The sequence below is a fragment of the Lineus longissimus genome, chromosome 4, assembly GCF_910592395.1.
Source record: "Lineus longissimus chromosome 4, tnLinLong1.2, whole genome shotgun sequence".
NCBI classification, from domain to species: Eukaryota; Metazoa; Nemertea; class Pilidiophora; order Heteronemertea; family Lineidae; genus Lineus; species Lineus longissimus.
The window spans coordinates 7,011,041-7,025,394 of record NC_088311.1 but is presented as its reverse complement, the minus strand read 5'-3'; the positions used below and the strand labels follow the sequence as shown (position 1 = coordinate 7,025,394).

At 42.5% G+C, this 14,354-nt stretch overlaps 1 protein-coding gene across 3 annotated transcripts in view; it reads left to right on the top strand.

The window, feature by feature from the left end:
* The window catches only part of LOC135486270 (uncharacterized), a 42,651-nt gene extending 30,195 nt beyond the window's left edge, over positions 1-12,456 (top strand). For all 3 annotated transcript variants that reach the window (XM_064768957.1, XM_064768958.1, XM_064768956.1), the window contains exon 2: positions 7,462-12,456. In XM_064768957.1, coding sequence (XP_064625027.1) covers positions 7,462-8,484 — 1,023 coding nt within the window. In that variant the 3' untranslated portion in view covers positions 8,485-12,456. The remainder of the gene's footprint in view (positions 1-7,461) is intronic.
* Positions 12,457-14,354: the final 1,898 nt, after the last annotated feature.

The following is a 14,354-nucleotide window of genomic DNA, read 5'->3' as shown; positions in this document are numbered from 1 at the left end:
CCCCGTCCCGCCATATCCAATCTTTCTTCACTTCCTCGCCCGCACTGCATACAGTTCCCTCCTTGACTCCAATGAAGTTGTTTTTTGGTCGGTAATTATAAAACGTTTCAATGGTGTCTCGAGAATTCGACCTGAGAAACTATTAAGAAAGCGTTCGATGATGTTCTTTAGAATGTGGCGTCGACGAGAGGTTGCCAATTTATTGACCTTTAAGTAAACAATTATGCCGCTACTTTTAGTGGCAGCCACGTTTACCAACTAATTGCTGAAAAAGTAAAATAAGGCATTGAAAGAGTCTCACAGAACGCTTTCTCAAGACGGTGGTCTAATTTTTAGCCGCCACATGGGTGAGTTTATGTTATCGCGTCTTGTCCTTCGTCCGTTTGTCAACAATTTGACGTGCTCTTGTGTATTTCGCGATAAGCGCCGTAAAAGCACTCGTCTTCATTTAGATTGGAACATCACTGTAACAATATATCTACTTTTCTTTCGTTCAGGGGTCGTTGCCGGTTGATAGATCGTCGCTCTAATTTGGTAGTCGAATACCAAAGCTCATTATTGTTAGACATGAATGATATAAAAAGGTAGTTGATACCTAGTTTTAGGACGGTATGATACCAACAATAAGGCGTCAAGAGTACACTCTTTGTTGTACACATTGGTTAGGATAAGTCATTAGAGAAATAGTGAGTACATTTTGTTGTGCCTAAAGTACACTGAAGAACGTTTTTGCGAAAGGATTCAGAGCTTGTTTACGTAGATAGCCAATGCCCTTTACGGTGCCTCACGTGGGTGATCAATCTGTGTCTAATCCATAGGGTAAAATTGTGAGGGTCACCAGGATACGAAAGTTCCGTGTAGACAAGTTGTTCCAATTTAATAGGCACCCTCCTAAATCTCTCCTCAAAACCTTCTCTAAATGGTCTAGGGTGATCTACGTGAAGGTAATTGTTTGATTATGGAGCCGCAGTACAATTTGTGGTACATTTTGCTGAATGTATTAGGCGCGTGTACACATTCAAGTTTTCTCATTGTTGCATTACAATATTTGATATAACACACATATAGTTCCGTTTTTATATAGAAGTTCGGCCATGTTTATCTGATGTCAAGATTCTAGGCGTGGTCCAACCTCCGTATATGTCTACATGTAGCTTCCGCCCATACGCGCTTTGTCTGGACGACGCGCAATGTCAATACATTGAGGGTCAAGATGCAGTATCGAGTACACGAAAATGTGACATTGAAAAACGTTGCGTACACCCTCAACAACAACCTGGGCATCTCGAGATGTTTACGAGTTGTTGTAGTACGTTGTATATACTTGAACTTCTCGCCCCGTCCGTTTCGTAACATATGGCGACATACACAGCTGTTTTATTGATCTCGGGAGGACCAGTTACTTGGACCGCTCACGATAGTACATAGGTTGCGCATCATTTACAACCCCGACTTCAACCCTGAGAGTAAATTACGGTCGTCTCATGACACCTTTGATTTAACTGAACCGATGAACGTTTTTGGAGAATTATATCCTTCATTGAAGGGGCTAGACAATCTATGCCCCTCATTGTGCGACTCTCGTGGTGACACGTGCGGGAGGATGAGGGATTGCATTTGATACCGTGTGGTGATCTCTTATTCAGATACCTTTCATTGGCAAGGGCTCGTGTCAGATAATAACAATATGGTGGTAAGCTGTTCCACTATCCAATAGATCCTATGACATTTGTCTGTGGTCAATTTTATTCAGGTATAATACGTCGATATTTTGTTATGGGGATATCGTGTGTGAGCGATCAAAATGAAACCGGTGGCACCTTGTGCCAATCAAAAGTTCATATGAATATTAAACGTACATTTTGTTTTCAGTTATTAGCTGAGTTAAAGCTGGATATCGCACAAGTCACGGAAGTCAGTACAAAAACGTAATTAAGCTTAATCAAGTCATAAGCACCTTAACGTCATACCTTTCCAAGGTAAAAACGATGTGTTCCCTGCTGAGATTATTCTTAAAATATTTAGCAAAATCATCTACCGAAGTGTATGACCGGCCATGCCGCTGGTATCTACGTATATTTTGACTGATCTTGTCTGTTAAATAGTCCGTCCTTCTACCTGGGGTTTTAAGTAGCCGTGACCGCGAAGAAATTTACCACCGGCCTACTGTGCCGAACAAATGGTTTTGAAGACTAGGCTATATTTCATGTATTTTCGACCGCAGACAGTCGCCTGTTTCTAGTGTATTTTTTGTATTTCATGGAGTGTACCTTGAGGTATTCCTCAACGTTTTTTCCGTAGTGTCTCACTAGTGTTACTCGACCCACTTGCCTACAGCAATTTATTAAAAAAATACTGATGCCGTCAATAAGACCATCTGAGACCATGATCCTCCCCTTTCAGCGTTTTTCGAAAGTGCCATCACCTAAATTTGGTCAACACCAAGCGTGAAGGAATTACAATTATAATAATGAATATTGGTGTGACTTCGTCCTCACCTTGTCACCAGACAAATGTGAGGTTAATTTAAAGTTTTGTGATCTCCATCATACATGTCATAACAGTACGTGGTCTTTGAGCTTAGCACGGACTTTTATACAGGATACATGCACATGTCTTATAAGCCCGTGGTGTCAGCAAGGACTACATTGTATTTTAGAGCAAGCGATTTTGGTCAGACCCTATATTGAATCTTAGTGTGGGGGTTTTCTCTGGGTCAGGACCTTTTACCATTATTTACATGACTTCTGGTATATTGATACTATCAAGATATTATCTGCCGTGGTGTATTCTAGCTTGCTTGCTGATGCGTGCCTTACATGATAATGCTTTTATTGTTGATTCTCAGTAAACCATCAATTGAACATCGGTTTGTAAAGAATATTATCTTGCTCTCGTTCGCAGCGGGGTGTGAAATAATATGTCTTTTAATACATCAATCACGACTTTCATATCATGCCATTGGTCGTCAGTCGAGTGCGCCTTTTAATCCGTCCGAATATCAAATATGATATCGGCATGTATTGACCGCAAAAGTAATCTACTGCGACAATCTGCGATTATACTATATCATCGGGCTTGCGGCTGCACTGTGTAGGTTCGTTGGTAATAACACTAATGTTTGGACAATATCAACACGGCATTGCCGTACTGGGGGACTGGGAAAGTATATACCTCAAAAAGTTGGTTAGTCTGACGTACGAATTTCGAGTCCGCGTTTTATATGATACCTTCGGTTTTTGTGAGATGCCGATGCAACCTTCATTTCACAAAATGTAGTTACATAATATTGCAAGCAAATGTTATTGCCGTATGACATTATTCGATTGTGATTTTAGGTGATCACATCATCGTATTCGATCCAGAAGAGAAATAGCGGATCCAGGAAAGGTCGTGACGAGCGCCCTCAAAGGTTTTAATCCAATCGAAATGAAGCAAAGATTTCGTCCGGGATGACAGTTATTCCTCCTATCAGAGAAGAGTCTACCTTTCAGTTAGCTCAGTGAAATAGGCTCCGATCCACTTCACATCTCTTGTAGCAGGGCGGGCCAGGCCGGTTGTACATTTGGATGCACGCGTCACACAAGCTGTGGTCACAGTCCAGACGCGTAAACGCTCCTTATTTCAGTGTACTTTTCAATTTGCGGCGTCAATTACAAAGGCATTGTAATGCTTTCATATCTATGTCAACTGCTCAATCTGCTCAGTACAATGAGAATTTATATTTAAAGTTTACAACATAGGCACGAATGTTAATGTCAGGTGTCACGTTGACTTCAATGGATGATATTTTTCTTTTATCCATTTCAAAATTGACTCCGATTCTGGATACCCATATGCTGGGCTTTTAATTGTTTGAACCACTGGTCGCAGATGCACTGCTTTGTGAAAGGTAATCATTTATCTTTACGACGAAATGTAAATCATCAAATCATCTAAGTTAGTTTTTTTTTAAAGGGCGATATGACTTTTGCCAGATTTGAGCTAACAGTTTGCCTGAAATCTATTTTACACTCGTTTGGCTCAGCTCCGTTTTTACTAACATCCTTGTTATGAAATAGGAATACGTCTTAACTTTGGTGAGAGTCAAAATTTTACACTTTTCACACAAAGCCATCCTTAGCCGAAAATGGAAATTCCGCCGATTCACCACCATGGCAAAAGATCGACGAAATACATCACACGGAGTGAATAATTGTTTCCAATCTAAATTTTAGTTCGGCTAATTTACAAATGGAAACAGGCTGATGCAATTAAAGTTACTGGTAGTTTTTTTTCTAATGTCATTGTATATTTTGTGGGAAGAGAATGTCGCTTCCATTTAATGGAAGAATATAAGTTGATTTGAGCAAATTTAAATTAGTAAATCAAAATGGATATCATTCTTGATTTATTATGTTTTGTTATGTTCTGTACTTGGGCTTTTTGTTAACGTGCGGGAGAGGAGGGATCGCTCTCTTGAAACCGTCTGGTCATCTCTGATTCAGATGCCTTTCTCGCCAATGAGGCTTCTGTCAGATGAACACAGCATGGTCGTAAGCTGTTTCACTCGATAAACAAATGTATGCGCCGAGAAAGATCGACGTGTCATTGCAAGCCAGGACGCGGGGACTAGTTTTCGATCAGAGTTCACTGTATGTCACGAAGGAAATGCAGTTTTTTCAATGAAGGACGAAAACTCGACGAACCTTGGTCGCTAAGAGTAATGCAAGCTTCCACTGTAGAAAGAAATCCACCATTTGCTTCCTAAGAAATCACCCGCCTCACTTGTCAAATCGGCTATCATGTCCGTCTGACGAGTTATAAATTGCTCAACACGTCTTTTATCAGGGAAATCTTCACTGTGCCTCCTTGCCTTTGAATTGGTGACAAATTATGTGTCTTAAGTGACCTTTCCAACTGACATTTAAAGGTTCTATGGCACCTGCATGCAGGGATTATTAGACCATCCTCAAGTGCCTTAATGGTCCAGACAGTCCAACTTCACCATCAATGTATTGCCATTGCGGCTCAGCTTCCAGACAACGCGTGTCAAGAGGCAATACCGCTGGAAGTTCAGTCTGGAATTCGAGGATGCGTATTTACGCGCATTTTTTGCGGATGCTTTTGCCGCTTGCCATACATATTTGTCTCTAACAACTGCTCTTTAGCTAATATTATCATCATATCAATTTGTCATGGTTGTTTCACACTGTACTGCTGCTCGTTGCACGCGTGGGTTCCTTTATTGGGGACACACTCGTTTATTCGAAACCGCAGTGTCATTTTATGAGGCTCATTGCTTAACCGAAGATGAAAAACTAACAGTAGGTTACAATGTATTTCAAAAAGCCGAGCCGAGACTCATTAGTGGTCTGTGTTAATTGCCGCCGCATTGACTAACCGTGCTGGCCTTCGGACTATAAATCATTATATATGTACTGGTAAAGTATCGTAAAAAATGTGCAACAAAGGTATATACGGCGTAGTCATCATCCCCCGCATCCTGGGTCAGGAAAATTAGCTTCTGTTCTGTTTTTCAGCCATGTCTCTTCCGGTTGATATCTTTGTCTGCAATACGCAGTCTGCGGACAAGGTTTATTGAAGGGTCGACAGGAATGTGAGTTGCATTTGCACTATCCAAGCATATATATGTCCAAAGGCGCCATTGCAACTTCGCGAGTGGAGATTGTGTGAAATTGCTAGTTCTAATAGCAAAACGAGGCAGTCCGTTTACTGCTTTGAGTAGCGACTGGTCAGGCCTACTCCTCGAGGCCTTTGGTCGGCAGATGATGTCGGGACAAAAGTTCCAGATTGTGCATCTGGTAACCAAGCCGTACGAGGGAAAATTATTACTGCGCATAACCGGACGCAAAATTTGGAAATGTTGTTTGAACATCTGCCGACTGCTGTGCTGAGGGCCTCGTGTCCCCTGTCGAGCACAACACGAACCACTTCACTCGATCACTGGGCAATCTCTAAGTGGTGACATTCCCCCGGAGCAACGGATAAAGTTCTTATGAGTGATGGATGCCTCTCAGGGCTGCTGACTTGATTGGCTAGTCTTCACAACACTCACCAACATAGATCATTAGGATTTTTCCATATTGCGGAACATTGGGTGTTTTTGGCATGACATGATATATACGGGAACGGTCCAAATCGCTTGGCCGTTATTGCGACCAGCTGGTTTATATCATTTCGGTCGACATGACCATGATAACGTAAAGATCGACTTCAGCTTTAGGAAAACGATTTATATAATCAGTATCTACAGATAGTGCACCACGCTAAACTATAACCCTGCAATAGCAAAACGTGACGGCGGGCGTTTGATAATTTGGCGACGCCAAATGAAGCGTTGTACGTTCCCACATCACTAAGCCAAAAAAGTGAATCGATAGTCTGTCCCTAGGTAGAGTTTCTGCGCAACAAACGATTTTAATCTAAACTCAGCTGTCTCAATACTCTCGCAGATTAATTCGTCATCGAACAATACACCAGGAGACATTTTCAGCGGATATATGGTCCTCGTACACCAGTTCCGACTGACCTCGCCAAAGGTTCGCTTCACCTCACGTTCGGCCTGAACGCAAAAAGGACCATTGTACAGCGTCTTATGTAATTTGCATAGTCGGTTATGTCTAACTTGGGGTGGACTGGACTCTTCTGCTAATATATGTCTTCCACAGGAATGCACTGTCGAATTAAAAAATGTTCAAATTGTGGTACTTGATTGGGTCTGCCTCTCATTTGTCAAACCCACACTGCAAATCACACTTAACTAGCTATATAATGTTCCTTCGACCTTTCGAGAATAACAGCATCGAGCAGTAATTGGGATAATGATGTTTTCTTGGCTGAGAAGGCCAGTAAAATACCATACCACTGGGGTACACCGTATTGTGATGGAAATCCATGGAGAGACAACTGGTGTCACGTCGTGGTCACAACGAAGCTATAACGCGGCTGAAAATCTTTTTGTACGTTCGGGAAAAAAAGGTGGTATTTCGCAATGATTTACCCAAAGAGAGGCGGTTCCCTGTATACGACATCGACCTTTCCAGTGTTGGTCACATAAAGTCAAGTGGTAACCAATTCAAACAGCGGTGTAGAAGTTTGAAATGTCTATGATATAGAGAGAACAATGGATTATATTGTGCCCTTTAAGCTCTGAGTAATTGACGGCCATATTGAAGTGCCCTAATCCGTCAAGAAACAAAAGGGCCGGGCACTTTTTCCAGGCGGACATTTTCTACCTCTACACCGGCAATGTGGCAACTTAAAGGTTAACAGAATGATTAAGACATATCTGACTCGGCTTGCGTTTTCACGTTTCACGATCAGACCAATCTCACGTAGTTGTGGATTGAGATGTATTCGAACTGACACATGCTTTTCTTGTCACGTTTCAGATTTTACCTCATGGTGTTAACTCAAATGCATCCAAACTAAAACATGCTTTTCCTTCTGTCGTTTCAGATTAGACCTATATTTCTGCGGGGGCCACATGTATGTACATACATCATGATAGCGTTGGCATTTGGCGTGGCTACACCCAAACGATGGAACAATATAGATATTGGGCTAAGCAGCAAATCTAATCGGACGCTTATGAACTACAAAGATAGGCAGTGTCTACCTCGGAGCGAGGATGACTTAGTGCGGCTGATGGACAGCCATTTCATGTCAAACAAAATGGCGACGAAGCTACCGCGGGGGCCCGGAAGGGAATTGGGGTTGACGAGTAAACCGACATCGCGAGCAGGCAGGACGTCACGACATATCTACAATGACGATCGGGGGCCAACGGAAGGCCTACGGACTGTAAGCGAGGATTCACTTTATTCACATGAAACCGTAGACTTTAAATATCCTGTCGGCGACAAAGACTCGCCCACAATCAATTTACAGGACTTCACTGTGAGTTTACCATCACAGATTGACGAAGTAGATAATCTTAAACGAGTTTCTAGTTCAGATAGCGCAGAAAGAGGGGGTGGGGATGAACGTACGACTCAAAAGTTCACAAAACGGCGTCTTTTACAACGAACGCGTCGAAAGGCTACACCGCCTCGTGAACGGCGACGCGCCAACAGACATAAAGGGAGGGATAGAACCGGGATTGGAAAGACAAACCTCGAGGAACCCCCTTGGCATTGTGAACTGAAGACTGAATGGGTACGCATGCCCACTGGGTATTTCCCGCCATATGTGCAAACGGGGCGCTGTGAACAGTCTAACTGCATGTTTGGTATGTACCAGTGTAAGCCTAAGCATTATGTGATACGCGTGCTGAGACGCAACCCCGAACAGTGCAATCCCCTCCCCGTACTTGGCGTCAATACCACGTACGAGGAGGCATGGGACTTCGCTAAGTATAAAATCACCATATGCTGTGAGTGTAGCCGGTCAAGACAATTTGGCCGACAAAAGAGCCGGCGCAAAAACAAAAATAAAAACAAAAACAAAAATAAAGGTTTCGCCGGAATCGGTGTGGAATGAGGGATCTTCATTCCTCCTTGAGTGTGGAGTGACCCATCCTAATCGGAAAGTGTTCATCATAAAATGGTTTGGTCACCATTATGTGAGCAAGGTTCAATGAAAGGGGACCAGGAATCATCGTCGGCGTTTGTTTGTGGTATATCTATCATCCAAAGTGTTATATTTACTCCTGGCATTTTACAAACAAGAAGTGACGTTCGACTTCCTTTGTTGACGGGCACGCGCAGCTCAGTCCTAGCAATGGAGAGAACTGGTTCGAGACAACATCAGTATTTACGGGTGAACTGTTGATAAATAAACTGTTCGAAATGTTTGGTGATGATGAACATTGGGTGCTTTCGTTTCAGACAGAAATTACGTTTTCCGTCACCAAACATCTCTAGCAGAACTCGAACGCGTAAGTCTGAAGATATTTGAATGTTCCTTACGTGACTACCAACACTGTATGCGCTATTTGCGCCCGTACGAATCCGATTCGAACGGTTCTGTTATCACGCGATGACTGGTTCAACGCGAGATTTTCGAGTGATGAAATGGCCAGTATCTAAATCATATTTCATATCGATGAGCAAGGACGCTGTCTCTCTGCGGTGATGACTTGTGTTACAGCTTCTAAAGAGGAACAAGCAACGCTGGTGAATGTTGGCCTTCACTCAATATGTGGAATTCCACGGCTGCACTTAACCTGAGCTCTGGCCAAAGCAATTCACCAAAATCGATGAGGAATGTTCCAATCGTCTCGCATTGTCCCCCGAGAGGCAACAGTAATAGAAAGAAGCCATTGTCATCGCGCTGAAAGGAGACTGCCGACATCGATCGGCCAATGCATAATTCAGGACGAGTTTTCGTCAAAAGTTACTGCGATGTCAGCTAATGGTTGAGAAGTGATATCCCTGTGCTGGCGATCTTTGTGAACATGAAGGCCGCTGGGTGATCATTTCCAATGATTGCCCCGGCAAATGGACGCGTACTTCGGTTACAAACTCTGATAATTGAATGGGACTGGATCGCACAAGATAACCTCGTCTCCATGATTGATATTTGATTGGGGCGAGGTTTGTTCTAACACTGCCTTGTGACTTACTAGTATTTGCTTGATTTTATCAAATTTGTCGTTAACGCGGGTAGTGTATGGAGGTGTTATTACGGACACAAAACATTGTGTCTATCATTTTGACGTTGCAGATATTATACATATATGCATATTCCTTTATTTAATTAACTGACGTCAAATCTATTTATATCAAAATATATAAAAACGGAACATGTAGATATGGAATGTTGATATGGTTGTTATCAAAGGTTGACCAAGAAATGTGGCCCTTTGGTGCCGAGTTGGCTTGTAAAAATCTGTACGTGTAAAATATATTGCCTCTACGATTTAAGGCATTTTCATACAAAATGTTGGGTTATGTACAGTTAAGTTATGTACAGTTGAGCGTTATTTGTTACTACGACTGGATTCTGTCTTCGCCAATTCCTTTCATATCACGCTAAGACGTCCTATTTACACGTGACGTATATACCTCGGCAGAAAGCTGATAAATGCAAAATGGGTAACAACAGACGTTGTTCTAGGGTGCTACCAAACTGGTAACTTTGAGCTCCACTGTCAATTAACTGGATTGTCTTTGAACTCGTTAAGTAGCGGAAAGTTAAAGACTGCTTCCCGTAGAGTGTTTGCCATAGCGATCACAACCGCGGCAAAATTACTTTTGGTCCCAGAGATTATTTGGAAATTTAAATTTAAATCATCGGCTATTACAGTTGGTGGGTAAGGCAAGTATCATCAGAACATGCCAAAACACTAGTTTTTGATTATCAAATAACTGCTGGGACTGAAAGTAGTTTTGTCGTGGCGGTGATCGCAGGGGTAATACATGTAAAGTGAAAGAAGAAGACGGTATCCAGTCCAAAGTTGTTAAAGTATAGGTCGGGTACATTATTTCACATTCGACCTGTCCGTTTTACAGGAAGTGCGCAGAATTATCTGCGAAAGCTGTGCGGGCTTTCAGGTTGTTTCTTTCCTCGGGAAAAGGAAAAATTGACGACCAACAGCATGTTCAGCTAAGATGGATGAGCTAATGTCACAACGTCGTTTATGTCATCTGTCTTCGTCTGTTTGTCAACGATACTCTGGTTGACAAACTGACGGCATCTCGACATGTTGACATCTCGACCTGTTGATCAAGATTTAGGGCAAAAATGTCACTTACTTTTCAGGTGTAAGTCATGTCAGCACGATGTCCCTAGGACCTGTTTCGAAACCATAAGGTTAATTCACTTTGCTTCATGTCCATACATGTACCCTACCTGTACTTCGACGGCCTCTTAATATCTGTATGTATCAAAACCTTGTTAAAAGTCAATGTGAACGTTTGGACTTGACATCCAAACATTATGTTGTATTATAAACTTGAATCGGCGCTGGCTTTGCAGCTGAACATTTATCCATTCTTAACATCATTGTCATCAATTCATGATACATGTTAGTCATACTTCGACCATAAAGGACCGACTCGTTTCTGGAAGGTATCCGTGTGTACAGATCTAAATACATAGCGTGAAATCCTTTCTAGGATCGAGGGATACGAACCATTGGCCAGTGGTAGGTAGTTCCATTGGCCTCGACGACGAAATTCATACCTTCTCGACGACGATCCATTGGCCTCGACGACAAAATTCATACCTTTGAGAATGAGTACTCATCTATTTCGATATCATGAGAACTATGACTCTTTCGGAATACCCCTTGCCCGGGAACACTCGTTTTTGATAGCCTGATGGCCCTTTTATTGGAAATAAGATAAATCGAAATGAACGCTGCATTTCATAAATATGTATTTACTAATTGGCGTTCATCGTTCTGATCCTAAGAACTAGTTCCGTTTATGTACATGATGTCATTCCCATTACTACAATTCTATTGTTAATTTATGATTAAAAACATAATTCCTGGTTGAGACGGCGATTCACTCAAAAGCAGAATTATGGATAGGCTCCAAAGCGCCCCACATATGTGCGATCTTATTTGCTGCAACCTTTGAAAATTATCCATGCATACCAAGCGAAAATTGATCGCATGTTCGCAAGTAAAACCGATATTCGCCGGTGGGTTTGATGAACAGGTAGGTCGCAGCAATCACCAATTCTTGTCGCAAGCATGCCTGCGATTACCACCATAAATGTGCGCACATTTTGTCGCAGTGCGAACATGATCGCACGTTGCAACGGTATACTTGCTCGTTTGTGGAATGCTAAAGATAAGTGGTGAGGAGACGAGGATTTAAGCACCCCGCAAATAACGTGGACTTCCAATCATCATCAAACCCAGTGATTGCCAGTTTTACCCGCAGACGAGAGATCTTTCTATAGCACATTGCAGTACGGATGTATAGCGCATAGCTCTACATCCGTGATTGCAGTGATTATAATTTCGTCGTACGATGAAACATACGATATTATGTATCATTTTCTATAGCACATTGCAGTACGGATGTATAGCGCATAGCTCTACATTCGTGATTGCAGTGATTATAATTTCGTCGTACGATGAAACATAAGATATTATGTATCATTCGCACTGTTCGCTGGCCATGAAATTCTTTAAGATGTTGGGAGTAGGTTTAAGCTGGTTTTGGAACCAAATCACAATTTCTTTCTGAAAGTAAAATGTATTTGTGCCGGGCATAAGCAGTAAGCAGTATAATGACTTTGAAAAGTTTGATGTCGAACAACGGCATGAAGCGAAGATATACAACAAATCACAAGAAATACATTCTATATCTCGTGATTCTGAGACAACTTCTTGAGTACAGCCTGTGGTGTGATTTGCTTTTGTGCGACAACAAACCGACTGAAGCCAAATACATGCTGGTTTGAAACCTCATGAAAGTATGTATTATGTATTTCGAAATCCGTCGAGCTGTCTTTCATCGAAAATGAAAATAATAAATCAAATGAAGAAAACAACTACTCTTTATCGTTAGTAAAGCGGTTCCCGGGTTCTATACTTTCTAGGATGAATGCTTGATTCCAGCCGACTCTCGACTAAGTTATTTCCCGACGTCAGCAGGGTTTCTGATGGGCCAATCCGACCGGAAATATTTCAGAATGCATTTTAGAATGCTATTTCATACCTATATCTCGAGAATAGTGATGAAATCCTACTTCGATCCGAGTCCAACCTAAGATTACCCTCGAGAAATGTGGTGCTGATTCTCCAGGATGACTGCACTCGAACCGAACAAACAAACTATTGTTTTGCAAATTTGCATGCGCTTGTCGATTCAAGCAAAATGGCATTCGGTGGAAATCTACCCTTTGATTTCGTTAGTGACCACAGAAGGGCTTCGTGCTTTGTCTGAGCGCGTATGTCTTTGATGATATCATGTCTAGGGCCACAGGGAACAAGAAGAAACCTAAGAAACTCACGGGAAACCTTCTGTCTAATAAGGTAGACTTATATATAAGATTGCTGCCGAATGTCTCCTCTTCCTTGTTTCGTAGTTGATGACAATAATGGAGCAACCTCTTCACAATCATGTGTACAGATATACTCTTGTTTCCCTAGTTAAGAGCAGTCCTTCAATGCCATTTAGTGAGTTAAATTTTGATAGACAAAGACGGGATAGCGACAGCAATTTGTCCAACGTTATGACGGCATGTTGCATTTATTTGATTTGTAGTAATTAATCAACCGGTCTTGTATCGTAGGTGTCGTAATGCATTAGGAAAGCAGCATGCCTTTTCTTTAATCTCTTGGCCGCAAAAAATACATAGTAAGTTCCAAAACCTGACTTCCATTGATCGGGCAGTCCGAACCCCGATCGGAGAGTAGAAAGGTTGTGGTGTAACTGAGGCATATATGCGCCTGGCGTACGAGCTCCAAGATCGGCATGTCTGGGGTTAATCCGAGATGACAGGCGAGGGGCTATCGGGAATACAGCCGACTGCGCAGGAGACTGGCTTGATTCCATAGAGAGATGGCATGACGTCCACAAAGAGAATGCGATGAAGTTTGCAGACGAAGTCATTATCAGCTCCTATTCATCATAACCCGGTATAGTTTTAAAACAAGAAATACCATCGATCTCTTATGTCCCAGACAAATCCGATCCCTAAATCATTATCCCCCACCAATCACCAATCGTATCCAAGCGTGCTGGTTTGTGTTCACCATGCAGTTGCTTGGGCCTGTTGGGCTCGGCCAAACCCGACAGCCTATACCACCTCATCAGAAATGTCATCCCCATCTGCATAATCATCGATTTATAGGGAGATTTATCGTGTTTATCATCAATATACAGCGACCTGGGTGAAGAAATCGCCCTCAGCAATGTCGAAGAATATGCCACTAGACGCGTCAGGCCAAACGCCCGTGCCAACATATCAACCTCCAGACTCCCTGAAGATGATGAAAGAGATTTGCAAAGTGACAGCGAATGTAATGACGTCATCCAGCCCATCCGAAGGTATAAAACAATCGTTCGGAAGCCTTGGTCAATGATCAATTAGGACGGCTCATCTCGGGTGATAATGGGGGGACTTGGGTCGAAGAATGGCTTCAGCGTCACCCATCAAGAAAGACATATGGCGCAGGGCCATCCAACAACAGGCACTGATTGCTCGGGGTCGATATTCTCATCAACTGCTGACCGAGGGGAAACCATTCGCGTCTTGAATTACCCGCCGCTGACTAAGCTCTCTTAACCAGCAGACGCTATGGATTTGGAATTGTTCGATCGGAGAACGCTGTCCAGCGCAAGTGTTTCGAGTCAATTTGGTTCACTTTTCAGGAAATCTCTAGTAATCGGCCAGTTCCAGGGAAATATCGTAATAAGCGAGCGACCGGATTGTTTTCATGGGCA